The 18,374-nt window shown below is 37.5% G+C and overlaps 1 protein-coding gene and 1 non-coding gene across 2 annotated transcripts; both read right to left on the bottom strand.

The window, feature by feature from the left end:
* Positions 1–795: 795 nt before the first annotated feature.
* On the bottom strand, positions 796–902 carry LOC120252123. Its single transcript, XR_005533670.1, has one exon. It is a non-coding gene; the product is annotated as a small nucleolar RNA R71 (small nucleolar RNA).
* Positions 903–8,733: 7,831 nt separating this feature from the next.
* Positions 8,734–14,000, bottom strand: LOC120251509 (protein CHUP1, chloroplastic-like). The gene is given in 11 exon segments (XM_039260048.1): positions 8,734–9,020; positions 9,108–9,254; positions 9,434–9,545; positions 9,654–9,835; positions 10,467–10,598; positions 10,744–11,154; positions 11,156–11,287; positions 11,334–12,146; positions 12,360–13,139; positions 13,277–13,347; positions 13,490–14,000. Coding segments are annotated over 11 exon segments (2,973 nt in total). The 5' UTR covers positions 13,584–14,000; the 3' UTR covers positions 8,734–8,921.
* Between the last annotated feature and the right edge of the window lie 4,374 nt (positions 14,001–18,374).

Genomic DNA, 18,374 nt, shown 5'->3' with positions numbered 1-18,374 from the left:
TAGCTAAGAATCGAATTAAGTATTTTTATTCTCTACTCCCTGTGGATTCGATACCCGCTCACCCGGGATTATTACTTCGACAAACCCATGCACTTGCGGGATATACGCAAGGGGACCTTATCAAGTTTTTGGCACCGTTGCCGGGGAGTTAGGCGTTTAAAGATACTTTGCACTTTGTTTTCTTAGCTATTTCACCATACATTCTGTTTCATATCTTCTTATTCTATCATCGTTCTGATTTTTGTTTTCTTTCTTTTGGTGCAGCTCCAGGTTATGACCCGAGGGAATCCCTCAATATTGATTGAAGGAGATCCTGAGCTTGAACGCACACTTAGAAGAAAAGGGAAAGAACCTGTACAAGAACAGTCTAATTCAGCTGACTTGGAAGTAGAAGAATATGAAAACATGGTAGGACAGAATGAGCAACAGTGAACATTATCCGATTATGCCAGACCTTCAGTGTTGGGGACACAATTGAGTATTGTGCGTCCCCTGATTACAGCTCAGAATTTCGAGCTGAAGCTGGCATTCATCCATATGTTGCAGCAATCCGCACAATTCAACGATTTGGCCGATGAGGATCCAAATAGTCATATAGAGAGCTTTCTCGAGGTGTGCGACATGCTAAAGATAAATGGGGTTACGGATGATACCATCAAATTGAGAGCCTTCTCATTTTCCCTAAAGGGGAGAGCGAAGCAGTGGCTACACTCATTACCTAGAGCATCGATTACTACTTGGGAGGAGATGGTAGAAGCTTTTCTAGCCTGTTACTTCCCTCCCGGAAAATCAGCAAAGCTTAGGAATGAGATCTCATCCTTTGTTCAGTTGGAATTGGAGTCTCTATTCGAGACGTGGGAAAGGTTCAAGGAGCTCCTGAGGAAATGCCCGCAACACGGATTCCCGGAGTGGATGATTGTTTAAACCTTTTACAATGGTTTGAACCCGAGTACAAGGCAACTCTTGGATGCGGCATCAGGAGATACCTTAGGTAGCAAGACCCCCGATGAGGCCCAACAGTTAATTGAAAAAATGGGGTTAAACAGCTACCAATGGAATGCTAGGGAGAAGAAAAAGGTGGCCGGTCTCCATGAAATTGATGCGGTAACTTCATTGGCGGCCCAAGTAGAGAATTTGAGTAAGAAGTTAGATCACTTAACTTTAAATAGAGTGGCGGCCGTGACTAATTGCAGCCAATTGTGGTGGAGGACATGATCCCTCCGATTGCCCGATCTCTATTGGAGAATGTTGATTTTGTAGGTAATGGCATGAGACCTCAAGAAAATCCATATAGCAATACCTACAATTCAGGTTGGAAGAATCATCCCAACTTTTCATGGAGTAATCAAGCTCCACAAAAGGCCATGGGACCATCAGGTTTCCAACAACAACAAGCTCCTCAAGTGGAAAAGAGGGTCTCAGGTTTGGAAACCCGAATGAGTGACCTAGAGAAGCACTTGACTAGATTCATACAATCTGCAAATACAAGGTTTGAATCAGTTGAGTCTACACTTCGCAACCACACCGCCTCTTTGCATAACCTTGAAAATCAAGTGGGGCAAATTGCAAAGTCTCTCTGCGAAAGGCCACATGGAAGTTTACCAAGCAACACAGAAACCAACCCTAGAGAACATGTGAAGGCCACTAGGCAATAACATTTCCTTCTAGAAAATTTCTTGATTTTGGCATCTCTTGCCTTAGCCTAGTGGCCTTGCGTGGTGGGAAATAATCTCAATCTGTGTTGCTTGGTGGCCACAAGAAATTTTTCCACCATTTCCTTCTAGGTGGTGATTGACCCAGGAGCCAATGACAAGAGCCATATGTATGCTTCTCCTCTCAGACTAAAGGGGAATAATCTCAATCTTATCGCATCATCAGACGAGTTAATCTTGAGGATGAAACATATTTGAAGGAAGCGAGACAAGTGAGCATGTGGGTCTTCATCAGCTAGCCCGTCAAACTGTACAGAATTTTGGAGTATCCCGATCATGCTTGCTTTAATTTCAAAGTTGTTTGCCGACACGGTGGGAGCATGCACTTGGAATTCCTCACTAGTAAACTGAGGGCTTTCATAATCGGACAAAGTTCTCCTTGGTTCAGCCATGAGACAACCCTCTCATGCTTGCACGAGAGGTATTACTTGATGACTCCGTGGGCCCAAGGATCTACACTTACTTCCTCTTTGCGTATTGTCTAGCCAACAGATTCGAAAATAGGCTTTAAACTATTAATTAAAATGAAGGAACTAAAAGTGGAGTCTAAAACAAGGCAAGGGTGTAAAATCAGGGGAATGAAATGGTCACGGATGCGGATTCCCTAGGGGCTACTAAAGTGTAAAGGGGATTAAGAATGTCGTGCAACTTAAGGTTTGAACCAATTGACTTCCTAAAATAGATCAACTCGATGGTCACGGCAATTGACCCCTAATACGGCATAAGTATTGACACGGAATTTTTTCTGATCAAATCTTCATACGATTGCATTAACAACAGGGAAATCTCTAATTAGGGCCGGAACACAACTTGGTCTAACCGTAATGCTAGAAGGGTACAAAATACCCGATGGTCACGGCGTATTTGTACATAATTCCCTTCCAAACTTGGTGTGTCTAGTACAAGGGTGATGGTCACGCTACCAATCACAACCTAGAAGTTGGTGTACAGAGTTCTCATGTAAACAATACATCAAATGAACCAAGAATGAATCAACAAACACAACAATTGCAATAAGCATAATTAAATGATCCAAATACACAAGTTCACCCCAAGGTTCACCGTCATCAGGTGACCTTGGGGTCTACTTGTCTATACAAACAAACACAAACAATAAGCTTATGAAAACAAGTACAAATGGTATAAGAAAACTCCCTCAAACAATGGAAGTGAGAAGACAAGCCGAATGGAGTGGAAAACTTACACGGACGCCGCGTTCGGGGGAGGCTTCACTCATCATCTACGAGATCCCAAAGAAGAAATCAATGAAGATCTAGCCAAACCAAACTTCTCCCTTTGATTCCCTCTCTCCAAAACGTGTGATCTTGCCTCCTTAAAGCTCGTGGAAGTCGGCTCCAAGAACTCCCCAAGTTTTCTTCTTCAAAAAGCATCTCCCAAAACCCCCCTCCAAGCCCTAGAAAATCAGCCCCTTTTTATATCCCGTCGAGTCCATACGGGCTCCATGCGGGAGCATAGATGCTCATGAAGCTTACTGTCTTTTTGCCCAGAAAAAGTGTCAGTGCTACAGTAACCCAACTATATTGATTTTGCTACAGTGTTTCTACTATTGTAATTGAAGATTGTAAATTTTCAACAAACCTCACAGGCACTCATGCGGGTGCATTGAACCCGTGAAGTTCACAGCCGATTGCCAATAGCATTAAACAGTGACTTAGCTACAGTATGCTATAGTAGCCTGCAACAGTGTCGAAACTCCGAAAATGCTTGTTTGGTGTTGAATTCCTCTTAAGTGCGTTCTCAAGCTTCGCTCAGCTCTTTTAAGACATGTAACACGAAAATAACTAATTTAGAGGGCATCAATCTAATAGAATATAAGCAAATAATACAAGATCAATACGCATAAAATATGTACATTTAGGCATTTATCAAAATTCCTGTTGTAATAAGGCTCCCACCACAGATTAAGTCTTTGCCATCTATACCATATTAAAGCAAAAAATACTAACAAACACATTAGAGGTAACTGTAGCACATTCATCTTCAAAATTTGATCGCATCTATAACTCATGTTGCAAAAGTCATTAAATAAAAAACAAAAATAAATTATTAATAATAATAAATAATTAATGATATGATAACCTAACATTGTAAACAAGATTAACAAATGACATTTGTTCCGATTTTCTAACAACATCTTTCTCCCTAGCAAATCAACATGGGAATAGGATCATATAGTTAATAGTGACTTATGTTTAGATTCATGCCCTTTCGATTCCTTTTCTTTGATTGCATAAGCAAAAAGGTAAAAGATTCATACACCTAACCACAAACTTTTATATTTCAAAGCTATATATATTTCTTGTTTATTAATTCACAAGTTATACTAAATTAACCAAAAAATATAATTGCATCCCAACGTTGAGCCTAATCTAGAGCTAGAGTGCATCACAAGTAGAAATGATAATGCCAACCAGAATGGCATCACACCATGTGGCAATGGGCTAAAACAAAAAAAAAAATTAAAATAGTATGAACAATGTTCTGATTTTAGCAATCATATGCAACTTTCATTCAATATGATTGTAAGGGAAAAACAAGAACATGAGAAAAAAGGTCTTTGAATTTAGCATTGGTAAGTCTATTTGTAACCACATAATTGTAACCAACAATCAAAAAAGGATGTGAGAATCTTAATTGGCCTTAAGACTAACATGTGAGATTCAAACAAAAATGTTTGGCCTTCCCTTTTTTCCTTTATCTCAGCTAACTCAATTTTCCTAGTTAATTATGGAAAGAGTAGATCTAATAAAAACAAATCTCAACAAGATAGGAATCCCTAAACGTTTTTGTTTTTCCTTTCCTAAGCCAATTCATACAAAACCAAAACACTACTATATCCCTAACTCGGTAATTTTATCTTTTTCTAACCTCCAAAGCAACACCAAATCTTAAAAAAAAAAATTAACAAAAAGAAAACAAATAGATCTTTCCAAAGCACTCAAGAAGAACCTGCCTAGGAAAGAGGAATGCACAAGAAGGCTTGTAGTCTTTAAATGGAAAATCAATGGTGATGATGTTGTCAAAGGAGCCATCTAACAAGAATACTATTTGGACAATGCCGACATCAGAGATAGGGAGAGATGATGGGTGAAAATAGGAAGCAAGGATGAAGTGTTGGGATTTGGGGTCCCATGCATGGGTGGTTAGGTGGAGGTTTGGAGTTGTGATGGTACTGATGTGGCAGGTGTGGGCAAAGGTTAGGGTTAGAAGGAGGAAGACAATGGAGTGCCAAATGGAAAGTGGGGGTTATTTATTTAGAAATACTTACCAGAGATGGCATTAGGGCAAGGTGGTGGCTGGGATTGCCTAAACCACCACCACCCCCACATGACCCGCCTAAACATCCTAAACTGTGTTAGTTTGAATACCATAACTGTTTTAGATCCATACTATGTATGACTTCCAAATCGATCTTCAAACCTGATGTTCACAATAAAAACATGCAAATGGTCAGGACCAAACCGTTCACACTCATACCTCACAGGTGAAAGGCTCAGCTTTTCTAATATCTCTTTGAGCATGGCTTTGAATTGCACGATCATAATAATAGGTCTCTCGCTCTCCATTTCTTCACTTCTATTAACTGCCTTCTTCAGTCTTTCAACAATAGAGAATCACCTATCTATACCTTTAGATGTAACCACTTAGCTCTGATACCACTATTGGAAGTGATGAAATGCCAAAATATGCTTAAGAAAGATGTTAGGAAGAGGAAGATAAAAAAACACCACTCTTTTTATAAACTTTATTTTCAAATCTTCATCTCTTGACAAGACACTACATAGATAGCCCTTTATGTAGGCATTTATAAACATCCCTTGACATTCTATACTCTAAACCTTACAACTTCCAATCTTACAACTTATATAAGATGTAACTCACAATTATTAACTCAAACCTTAATTATATTTTATAATAATGTTTAAGTCTATTGGTCCAACATTCCCCCTTAATCTTAAACATGTTGTTTGTTAAACATGAACACCACTTGAACTTGAATCAAGTTTTTCCATGAGCACTTTCTTGCTTAACTTCTTCTTTAACTGATTTAATTTTTTAATTAGCTTCTTTAATGTCTTCCATGTCATATTTGTTTTCAATAAGATTTTTCTTGTTCACATCCTTTACTGTAATATCATAAGTTTGATCTAGGTGTCATATTACTTGCAATGATACATCATTCTTAGTTTCTTTTTTTATATAAGCATTATTGTAATACTATGTATGACATCCAAATCATTCTTCAAACTTGATGTTCACAGCAAAAACAAGTGAAAGGTTCAGCTTTTCTAATATCTTCTAGAGCATGGCTTTGAATTGTATTATCACAACAATAGGTCTCTCGCTCTCCATATCTTTACTTATATTGACTGCCTTCTTCAGTCTTCTTCCTACTACGTTTTTTATCATTTGACTTGTGATAAAGTGCTTTAGTGAACATATTTCTATATATGTTTTACATGCATTGATCATTATTTTTATCATGTTTTATATCTCATAAATTGTATTTGGTGTTCTTTTTTGCAAATAGGGTTGTGAAGGTTTTTAGAGAGAAAGGGAAGGAAAGATAGGTCATGACAACATAATTTGGGAGACTTTTACGGTACATAAGGATCAAGACACAAGTGTTGCTCATTCACATGGGAGTGTGTGACAACTTCTGAAAGAGTTCCAAAGTTAATTTGTGAGTTGGAAGGGCACAAAGGCAATCACACTTTTTTGTCCCGACTTGTGTAAATATTTCAAGAGCCATCCCAATGATGTTTAGTCTATAAGAAGCCACATAATCTACCACATGGACGTGTGCCCTCAAGAGAAGAATTTTGGAAGCATTGGTCATGAGAGTAATGTAGCAAGATACTATAGTAGAACTATTCACTACATTGTAGAATTTCCACACAGGCGTCGAAAATATTTGTAGCCCACACGGGTGCGTGGTAGCCCACATGGCAGTGTAGCAGCACGTGACAGGCACATGTTTCTAATTATAAAAGGCCGTTTTGCCTGATTTTTTGGAGACTCTTTTTACGTCTTTTGATAGACAAGCCGTTTAGGGTTTGGAGAGGAGGTCTTTGTGACTTTGGGATGCTTTTTTTACCAACTTTGATTGATTTCTCCTCCATCCTAGTATCATGGAAGCCATCGGCGACCCTAGCTTCAGAGAGGAATCCATCAAGTTGTTGAAACTACCCATCAAGGGGGTCTATTTCGATAAATTTTACAGATTTTCACTCTATTATTTGTTTTGTAACTTGTTCTAAACCCCTAGAGGGTATTTAGGCATGTGAACACTAGGATTTTATTCTTCGTATTGATTTACATTGTGTTTTTCTTTTAATCCGAGTTTAATTTAGTTTTAATCTTGTGTTCTTAATGCTTGCTTACTTTACTGACCTATTGATTGATTGTTTTGCAGTGATTCATTCACCTTGGTGAGAAAGAGATGTCTCCATTTGGGTTAGAACCTCAAGATTGAAGAGGGTTGAGAAGATGAGTCATGAGATAGTGGAGCTTCCCCTTTCCATTCTGATTGGTGTATTCTATCTCTGTATTCCCTAAGCTTTAAGCAACCATATGTGGTGTGAGGTGTTGACAGAGTTCTTCACTGAGACCTCGTAGGGGGTTAGGGACCTTTCACCTAAAAGTAGAGCTAGGTCTATTCTTAGGAATTGGATGCATCCCATAGAATCCCTTAGAGTGCTATGTGGTCATATGTGCTATGAGGTGTTGAGACAGAGAGATTTCTCCACCGAGACCTCGTAGGGGACAAGTATTGGTGAACTTGAGGCAGGATCTGATTATCTTTGGATTTCCATGACTTAACTAAATCGGTTTAGGAACACTTTGTGAATCTTAAGCTTAATGTTTGAATCCTAGGGGAACCATTGGCCAAATACCTCATTAATCATTGACTGAGACATTCCCTCATTTTACTCTTGCTTACTTGTTCGTGACATTCATCTTTTCATGAATTAGTTCATCACATCATACTCTTGATCATTCCACTAGATTACTTAGAAGTAGGTATTACTAATACTCATGATCCATGTGGATTCGACTACCCGACCTAGTGGGTACACTTTATTACTTAAGCGGCCCGTGCACTTGCAGGCACACATAAGGGGTGTGTCAACTTGTACTTCATATTTCTAGCCTCAAAGGTCGCAAATCCTTATGCTTGCCTCGACTTCACTTCTACGAGCTTGGGTTTCAGAGGTCTTATTTCAACAATGGAGAATCATCTATTTAATACTTTTAGATCTAACTACCTGGCTCTAATACCACTATAGGAAGCGACGATGGGCCAAAATATGCTCAAGAAAGATATTACGAAGAGGAAGATAAAAAAACATCAATCTTGTTATAAACTTTATTTACAAATCTTCATCTCTTAACAAGACACTACAAAAATAGCCCTTTATATAGGCTTTATAAACATCCTTTGACATTTGAAACTCCAAACCTTACAACTTCCATAACATGTAACTTTCAATGATTAACTTAAACCTTTATTTTATTTTATAATAATGCTTAAGTTTATTATTCCAACATATAGTTGTCTATTAGAATTTTCTAGTGAGATCGGTGTAGAATACCTAACTATGACAGTTGTCAGATATGGAAGTTGATTGGCAGAGAAATTTGGGTTCAAATTTTGATTGTAGCTTGTTTACTACTTCATTGGGTTGTATTGTAGAGAATCATATCAACTCATATCTTCTCTTAAAGACTCAATATTTTTAAAGCACAAACGGTGATTCAAACCCTAATGTCTATTTCACAAAGGAGTTTTCTTCAAAGTTCTTGACACACTTTTATCTCTTTTATTTTGTTTCTATCAAATTAAACAACACTTTTGATTCCTCAAATAAAGCATAAAGTAGTATTGTTTGTCGTCTTTGAATGCGATAGTCCTCGTGGGGTTTAAAACTCTACTTATCTCAATGTTACTTGAAATGATTAGTGTATTTACTAGCATACTCTATAAACTTGCATCAAGTATCAAAAGAGGTGATACCCTCATACACATTCGCAATAGGAACAAGCAGAATTAGAAACAAATCATAGCATAGCATTTGTATATACTATTACAACCTTTACTACCCTTTCAACATTACTAAGGTATTAATAACCAAAACTAAACAAAATAATGCTCAAGTGAAGTATAAATATTATTGAGGAGCTGCATCAGGCTTCTGTTTTCTCATATTCAGTTGTTTGAGTTTTTACTCTGTTTCTTAGATCTTCAAAAACTTGCATGCTTTCAGCATCAAATCCACCAGCAAACTAAATTAAAAGTAAAGTTAGATACATGCACTTATTGGCAAGCGTGCATGAAGAAATGGATTAATTTGACTTTATATAGTATTTTACCTGATGAACACGGAAGGCAAACCTCACTCCTTGAAGTAGGTAAAATTCTCTATTAGGCTCTTTCTCAGATGCAGTACTTTGGGCATCAAGCTCTGAAGCAACTCTCATCATGTACTTCTTTGCTAGCTGAATAGATGCAAGCTTGATCTACAATATCATTAGTGCACTATTAAGTCTTCATGATCTTAGTTTACCAAGAAATGAGCAAAAGTTTTGCTACTTGAAAATTTTGTTTAACTGTATTTTTTTTCACTTTTGTAATATTAGAATAAGTTGAATTCAAATCAATTATTGTTAACTATTTAGAGCTCAAAAATTACACACACCTTTCCTACAACACCATTGTCTAACAGCCAATTTGTTGGAATTCCATACTCCCTATAACGCGAAATTGCCATATCTCTTGTTCGAAGCAATGCATAAACACTATGTTCCACTCTGCAATAAAAATGCAAATTGATCATAGATGTGCTTTGGCAAGAAATGCACCCTCTTCCCTCTTCTTTTAAAATGAGAAACAAATCATATCACATGCTATGAACTTACTTTTCGAGCAGTGAATACATTTTCTTCAGGGCAGCTTCGCAGGAGAGCTTCATATCATCAACAAAATTGGAAACTTGCTCTTCTAACTTGATCAAGTCTTGGTATTCGAAAGCAGCCTCCCTTAAGGCATCAGCTTTCCCTTCTGGCCAGTCAAAATGCTTAAGAACAGCTCGCTCATCAACCTACAAAAGTTGAGAAACGTAATTGTCTTCATTTGTGATAGTATACAGTTGGATTGGCCAGGCACTTGGCCATCTAAAAATATTGAGACAATAACTATGTTTTTATAACAATATTTATTTGCTAATTTAATATGGTGATATGTATGTCGATCTTTGCTTTTACATTTTCAAAAGATTTAATGTAATTGTCATTTAACACATAATTCTGTGATATTTACTTTTCCTAATGAACATATATATATATATTTTTAAATGATAGACGTTAAGCGCCCTTTTTTATGAATATAAACAGTATTAAACAGTACTGGAACCCGGCTGTACAGTATATGTACAATATGAGAATAGTATAGGAATCACGGGTGAATAGTGTATGAACAGTATAGAAACAGTACTGTTGGGGGAGAGATTTGAACTCATAACCTCCCCCTTACACTTTGATGTCATACCATTGGGCTATCCAATGGTTAACATATATTTTAAATTTGTAAATAAGTATGAGAATATAAATTAGTAAAATCCTTCTTTTGTGCTAAATTTCAAGTTGGTTAGAAAAATAATAGTTTCAACAGTTTAGTAGTTCAAATTTGAAGACATATGGAAAGATAAAATATCAAAATGAAACAAGGATTACCAAGAAGGAGAGCTCTTCATCCAACCAGTTCACAAATGAAACAAGGTCCTCTATATTTGTAAAGGAAGCTGCTCGGACCTCGGCGGCAAGGGACTGTACAAAATCTCCTTGTGTCTCAACATCTGCTTTAACCTGAATCACCAAAATTTCTAGTTAATGCTGGTCATGAGATGGGCTGATAACTTTTAAAATATCTCTCACAATTAGAAAATATCAGCTTCAGATAAAAAAAGAGACAAAAATCAAATTGAAAGAAAGCAAAAAAGATAAAACTGACAGCTAAGAGAAATGCTGATCGGTTTTCAATCTCTCCAAGCATACTACTCCTTATATCAGCAGCGCTTGATGCTGATGAAGGCAGCAACAACGTTGTCTCCTTCTTTGCTTCACGCTTCATCAAAGTCTGGTAAAACTCCACCACCTCAGGAGCCCGCTGAACTTTGTCTCCACTTGCTTGACCCTTTATTATTAGACCAGCAGCTGGCGGAGGAGGAGGTGGTGGCGCACCTGTAGGCAATGGGGGCCTCGGCGGTGGTGGTGGTGGCGGTGGTGGTGGCACGCCATCACCAGCTGAGGCAGTAGTAGTGGTGCTTTTAGAATCACTGCGGGTATTGTCACCTCCTGATGGTTTTGGTGGTGGCCGAGGTACCCGAGGAGCTCTCTTCTCAATGTGCCCAAGTTTGATCTTTGCTCATTACTTGTTCTGGATGATGATCCAGGCCTTCATTAGAATTCTGTTGATTGACATTATCACCAGTAGCAGCTGGTACATTATTAGCCCTCTCCTTTATTTGAGCAAGTTTGGGTGGCAAAATGATTGACTTTTTCTCGTTCAAAATTTATTGATCTGGGAGCTGCAGCAGCAGCAGCAGCATCGCCACCAAACCTTTGTGCTCTGGCCTTCTCTGCTCGCTCCTTGATTGCCTTCTCCCTCTCGAGAGCCAGCTTGTGCCTGTCCTTATACACCGGATACTTGTCTTCAGCCACACCTTCCACAGATTTAGATATCAGATTGAAAGAAGCTTCCACAGTGGTATTGGGTGAGACGGGCTGCTCTTTTGTGCCGAACGTGGTGATGGCCATGGCATCTCCGGCATTTCTGAGCATCAAGGCTTCGAGAGGGCCCTTGGCAGATGATGATGATGATGATGGTTTGTAGCTCATGCTAGTTCTCATGGGTGAACTGGCACCACCTAGGGACCTTGTGGGGGAGGCTGAAGCACCAGTGTAATAATCGTCCTTGCTCTTCCCCCATTTCTTGAGCTTCTGGATTAGGGAGGGCTTCTTACTCAGACTGCTGAATCTACTGGAGCTGCTATCCATGGAGGCATTATCAAAGTCCTCAGTACTCCCAGGGGAAGAAGGCATGGAGGCAACGCTCTCAAGGTCAGTGTCGCCTTGTCCGCGCTCTGACCCTGCATACTCTAACATGAGCCTCTTTGCTCTCTCCCGGGACTTGGGGCTCAGACTTTTGTTGAGATCCCTGGCAGAAATCGTTCCTGATGGTTTCTGAAAGTTGCGGAGCTCGTATCTCAAGCATGCATTCACCCAGCGCAGGTACACCAATTCCTCTACCTCACTGAACCTGTTCATCTGCAGCCCTTCCACTTGTTTTGTCAAATCTTCATTTGAATGCCTTAATTTACTCACTTCTTCTCTCGCCCGGGCCACCATTTCAGTCTGCATCCATGCAACATCAGAAACCAAGATGCTATTTAATAATCCATTTTAAAAACACGACTTCAGTCTATCATAAATTTAATTTATGAAGTACGGACTAAGTAGTGTTATGAGGAAACAGAGTATCAGTATATATATATATATTCCGGAGAATTTTAAGCTACAAGGAAATCCAGAGTTGTGGATGGTATTGAGATGGACGTTAGTGATTACTTCTGTCATTTCTGAAAGTTGTTCCACCCTGACCTGCGCTGCATCCAGCTTCACAGTGAGCTCTCTCTTCTCAATTTGCAATTCTTTATTCTTCCTCCTCAGCTCCACCACCTCCACTTCCAACTCCATCAGAGCTTTCAGCTTCCTCTCCACCTCAGCATCTCTTTTGGATGCCTCTTCCTCTTTAGTTTTGAGAGAAGTCACTTGCTGCTTCAGCAACAACAAATGACCTTTGGTTTGGTTAGCCTCAAGCTGAATCTGCCTCTGCAGATCCTTGAGTTTGTTCCTGACCAAATCCAATTCCTTCTTAGCAGCAATCCCTTGAGCTACCTCTTCCTGAAGCTTCTTCCTCTCTGCTTGCAAGGAGTTTATTGTGATATTAAGCATGTCAATCTCCACAATCTTTATCTTCAACTGTTTCTGTAACTCAGCTACATCTGATTCTTGTTCCTTCAGGCCATAGTACTCAAGCAGCTCTCCTTCCAGCTTCACCTCTCGCTCTTGTAATTCATTCACTAAGTTGCGTAGCCTCTCCAATTCATACGCATTGTTTGCCATTTCAATGTCATATTCAGAAGTAGGCTTCATATCAAACTTGTCACTAGGAAGGGGGGCCTCTACTTCTCCGGAGAGAAGGTTCTCAAATTCAGGCAGCATATCATCATCATCATTCTCCAAGCTTGTGGGACACAACCTTTTCATCAGTTCTGCTGAGTTTATCACACTGCTAATTGTTTTAACCTTCTCTTCCTCCTCCTCCTCTTCTTTTTCCACCTGCCACTGCAATGGTTGGGTTTGTTCATTAAAATTAATAATAATAATAATAATAATTCCTTTTTGAGCTCCTGGCCTATCACATATATGCAAAACATCCTGAAATAAATATAAAAATCGATGTGTATATAAAATATAAATACATCATAGACTTCATCCGCTTCCTTCTGACTTTCTTCAATCCAATTAGGCTTCGGCGTTGATTCTCCATTATCTGTTTTCAAAAGCCCACCAACAAATTTCTCACAAAAAGGAAAAAAGAAAAGAAAAGAAAAACCACCAAACAGTTGCAAAAAAAATAGGAAACGTACCTCAATGATAAATGATAATTGAAGTGAAGAATTTAAGGAGCATACCGTTGGGCTTGAAACGTCGCCTTGAGCAGTTAACCTGCCTCACAGCATAGGCTCCAATGGAGGCAGCGACCAGGAATCCTAATCTGACAATCATGTATAGATGTCACAGTTGTACACCTTGTCCCTTCTACCCTACTCATACCTACTCATCACTCCCGTGACTTAATTATTCAATTGAATTAAGAAATCAAAACCAGAGAAAAGCAATCAGAGAATCATTCTTGATTCTGGAATAAAGGAGATGCAATAAGAGAAAGAGGCAGGAGGAGGAGGAGGAGGAGGAGGAGGATAAGTAGTAGTACAATTATGAAATGTCTGTCATCAACTCATGCCCACACATGACGGATAGATCAAAGAGTGGCACTAGTCTCGCTAATAGGCTATTGGAACGCCATGGCAGTACACGCCACCATAACAGAACATGTGGTTCGCCAGCCTTGAATATCATATCCACTGGTTTTACTGCTAATGCCCCTATCATCTCATCATCAACAAAAATGAAATTCCTTCAATAAAGTTCCCAACGGAATGAAGCAAGCCCAGGAAACTGACAAAATATGTATGTATGGTAAGTTCAAAAAAGAATGGAGTAGTCTTCTCACATTTTTTATGCTCTTTGGCTGGTAGATAGGGAGGTGGTGGGTGACCAAGAATTGTGTGGGTAGGTGGAAAAAGAAATTTATTCTCGAATTCTCAGCTATTTGATTGTTGGATGAAGAGAACAACAGTGCGGCATGCCCTGATCTCACAGACCCATTCGTAGTGCATCAGTAGTGGTGAGAGGACTTCACACAATTAAACATGAATTGATAATTGATGCCAAGTCAATTAAAAAAAGAACTATAAAGTTTAGTTTATGAAACAAGTTCAATGCAAATATAGCAAAGTTAATTTTGGAAATTGATAAGAAAAAGGAAGCAATAGCTGTGGGCGATGACAAATGGGCGAGCAAGAAATGAATGGTGAACCAAAGAGACGGTGAACCTATCGGAGCCATTCATTTTGCGCATACAGACACAAATGAAGACAAATTTATATCCAAAACTACCAAGTGATTGCACGGTATCCAAAACTCATCCACATCATTCATCTCAGTTATTGTCGTCGAATATTATCAAGACAGACGGGAACTCATGTTCAGAGATAAATACTATTCTCTAATCAAACTATTGGGAAAAGGGAGAAAAATTACGCATGGGACATCCACTTTCAAAGCAGTCTGATTTTAATTTTATTGAGCAATCAGCAATCAATTATGATGGTATGCAAAAAACCAAAATAATTAAATACTTTAAATACGGGTATTTGTCGCCTATTAGTCAAAATAAATAAACATAAAATAATTACATATTATTAGTTTGAATAATAAAGTAGAATAACGTTGGTTCAAAAGAGATTTAAAATACATTTAACAAATCTCTATGTAGAAATGAATTGTTCACATCTCCAAAGCCATATACTTGGTGCTTCTTCTTTGCCAAGAGCACCATGACAACTAACTCAATCTCGTTTTTGAGAAGATTGCTAAATTTATAGAAGGACTTTTCAAAAGATAAATATGATTCACATTATAGCAAATTACAGTCGAGTCTTGAAAAACACATTAATTACTCTCTCCATTTTAAAATACATGCCATTTTAAAAAAAAATTATTCCAAAATATTTGTCGTTGTACAATATCAAGGCAATGTTTATACTTTTTTCTTTCAATTTTATCCATCTTCAATTTCCTAAGTTATGCTTCCTCTGTTTCTTTACTTGTCACATTTACCTAATTCACACCGATTAAGAAAAATTGGTTAAAGTTAGTTGGTTACCAATATTTTTAAAAAAAAACCATTACTTTCCAAAACTAGCCATATTTGAAACCCCACTAGTGGAGTATATAATTTAATACTTAGTTGATTGTAATTTATTGAAAATTGTATAAGTTCATTAAATTAAAGGGTAAATTTGGAAAAAATTATTTAATGTTCCACAAAACTTCTAATATGACAAGTAAAAAGAAACAGAGAAGATGTCCAAAATGTGACAACTAAAAAGGAACAGGAGGGAGTATAAATGAAGAGAGTAATATCTATAGTTTTAAGAAAAATACATAGTTTCAAGATAGGGATAGTTTAGTAATTTGGTTATTTTTTATGTTGAAATTTAGATAATTTAATGCTATCATTAATTCTTATGCAATATCCTTAAACGACGTGTATTTAAGAATAGAGGGAGTAGCTGCTAATATCTGTTCATTTCATCAAACCAGAAACAACATAGAAAATCTTTTTATTACTAGACTCAATAGCAACAATGCATTCGAATTTGAATCAAAATGTTTAATGAGATAATATTTTTCTTTAAGTCAAACATATGTTTGATATTAATTAAGGTCCTAATAACACCATCACACACGCATCCTAGTTCTTTAAGTCAAGTATATAGTCCTACAAGAACATTGTTGCTACTAAAACAACTCCATTGATATGTGACATTGTGATATCAACATCTAAAATCAAGAATATAGCCATCTGTTAACTTTGATTTATGGGACGATATTACTAAAAGCACATCATTATATATTTTTTTCTCAACAATATCTATATTAGCTATATCAATCTCTTGCTTGTTACTTTTAGAAGATGAAGATCTGGATTTGAAGATGAAGATCTAAAAATTAGTCACAGGTCTAATGCTCAAACAAACACATTCACTGTTTAAACAAACACATTTTTCTCAGACACACTCACAAACTTTACTCATTCTTCACAAGTATATATTGAACAAAAGAAACAAACAAATGAATAGAAAATTACAAAACTATCCTTACTTAAAGTAGCTTTTTTTATACAAAAAGAGCATGAAGCTAAGAAAATAAAAAAACACAACAAAACAACTTCAAAAGCTCAGATTTTGCGCAGCAAGAAGGTTTTTGAGCCAATTTGGGCAATCCATCCCGCGAAAGAAGAGAGATAAATGAGGGTTCAATCTTCAAAATTTTACAAGAGCATCAGTGATTGTATTTTTCTCTCGAGGTATGGTTTCCATAGAAATATTGGGGCATAGATTTAGAGTAGACTTCAAGTTCTGATACTCCATATTGACGTGCCAAGCGATGCAGGCGTTGTAGTGCTTCACCAATTGCGCAATCCCCGGGCAGTCACAGAAGAGTCGAGACGGAGAACAACTATTTGAGAGACAAGTCTGAAGAACAAGGTTCATGGTTGCAAGTTCAGCTTGGATTAGAGGATCAGTATACAAGCCCTGAGCCCCTGATATCAGAACAGTTTAGATTAAGCATAATTAAGAAGCCTAAACCAGCAGAATTTGTGGTTGCACACCAAGAAGCGTCATTATAAATTGTGATAATGTTTAGATTAGAATAAAGTTTAGAACACTCCCTGAGAGCTCTATTATTGAAGTGAAAGCATACAGACCAAGCTTGGGGAATAAGCAGTCTGGCATTCAGATTGGAGTTTCTAAATATAACATTATAGCGTTGCTTCCAAATAAGCTAAACCATGGTTGCAATTAAAGCTTTAGCCCAAGTGTTACTAAACTCCAAGAGCCATGAACCTGAGCTAAGAGAAGGATTTAGATTAATATCAAGGCCAAGATTAACAAACAATTCATGCTAGCAATCTAAAATTTTAGAGCAATTCCAGAAAAGATGTTCGGCCATTTCAGGTTCCAAACCACACAGAGGACAAGTGTTATTTGGACCAATGTTGGGATTATAAAGATAGTTCCCAGTTGGTAATTTCCATGAGCCAGCTTCCAAATATGCATCTTGATGCGGGGCATCATAGGAAGTCTCCAAATAGCCAACCAACCTTTCCAGGCACCAAGAGAAGAGACATCCCTATTAATAATATCATAAACTTCAAAGGAGATAGAAGCTTTGTTAAAATGATGATTCCAAATCCAAAGATTAGTTTTTTCCATATTGATTTTAAATTTTCCAATCCCATCCCAATCCAAAGAGCAACCAAACGTAGTCTCTAGAGTATTAGAGCAAAAGCTATTGGAATTAAGAAGGTCATAAAAATGAATATCATCCAAATCAAGAGTTATATTAAGAAAGTAGGCTTTTGAGAAATAGGGAAGATAAAAAATATAGGCATCTTTCCATAAATCAACCTTAGTGGGATTGCAAGAGAGAAGTTTAAGATTGGGTTTCAAGACATTAGTAGAGTTTGCGGATAGATTTATAAAACCAAGAAGAGTTGGGAATAGATTTCGGATTCCAATAATGGCAATCTTTATATTTGAATTTGAAAATGTCAACCCAAATTTTTTCATCAGAATTAAGAATTGAAAAAAATATTTTTTTATCATAAGAGAGTGAATAAGTGCCCTAAGATTTCGAATGCCAAGTCCCTCCTCAGGTTTGCTAAGAGTAGTAATTGTCCAACCTTTAGAGTGAAAACCATGCTTATTGCTAGTCCTACCTCAGCGGAAATTTTGGGCAAGATTTGAGATACAATCCAAGATAGAAGCAGGCAAATGCATCACTGACAGAATGTAATTAGGGATAGAAAAAACTATGCTAATTAGGAGAATAGTTCTGCAAACTATAGAGATAGAAGAGTGGTTCCAAGTTTGTATTGTGTTTCTCACTTTATTAGGAATGAACTAAAGTTGGTTCACCATCAACCTTTTAGAAGAGATAGGTTTGACAAGATAAATAAATAGAAATGAACCAAGATTTATACCAATAATTCTAGAGATAGCATTAGCCAACTTCCAATTACACCAAAAGGAAACATAAATGGCAGACTTCATCAAATTAGGCTTTTGACCAGTAAAAGTTTGTAAAGGTTAAGGCACAGTTGACAGTTTCTAGCTGATCTCCTAGAAGCTTTGGTAACAAGAATTAGATCATCCACAAACATCA

The sequence above is a fragment of the Dioscorea cayenensis genome, chromosome 20, assembly GCF_009730915.1.
Source record: "Dioscorea cayenensis subsp. rotundata cultivar TDr96_F1 chromosome 20, TDr96_F1_v2_PseudoChromosome.rev07_lg8_w22 25.fasta, whole genome shotgun sequence".
NCBI lineage: Eukaryota > Viridiplantae > Streptophyta > Magnoliopsida > Dioscoreales > Dioscoreaceae > Dioscorea > Dioscorea cayenensis.
Note: the sequence above shows the minus strand (reverse complement) of the source record. Positions and strands in the feature narration are given on the sequence as shown.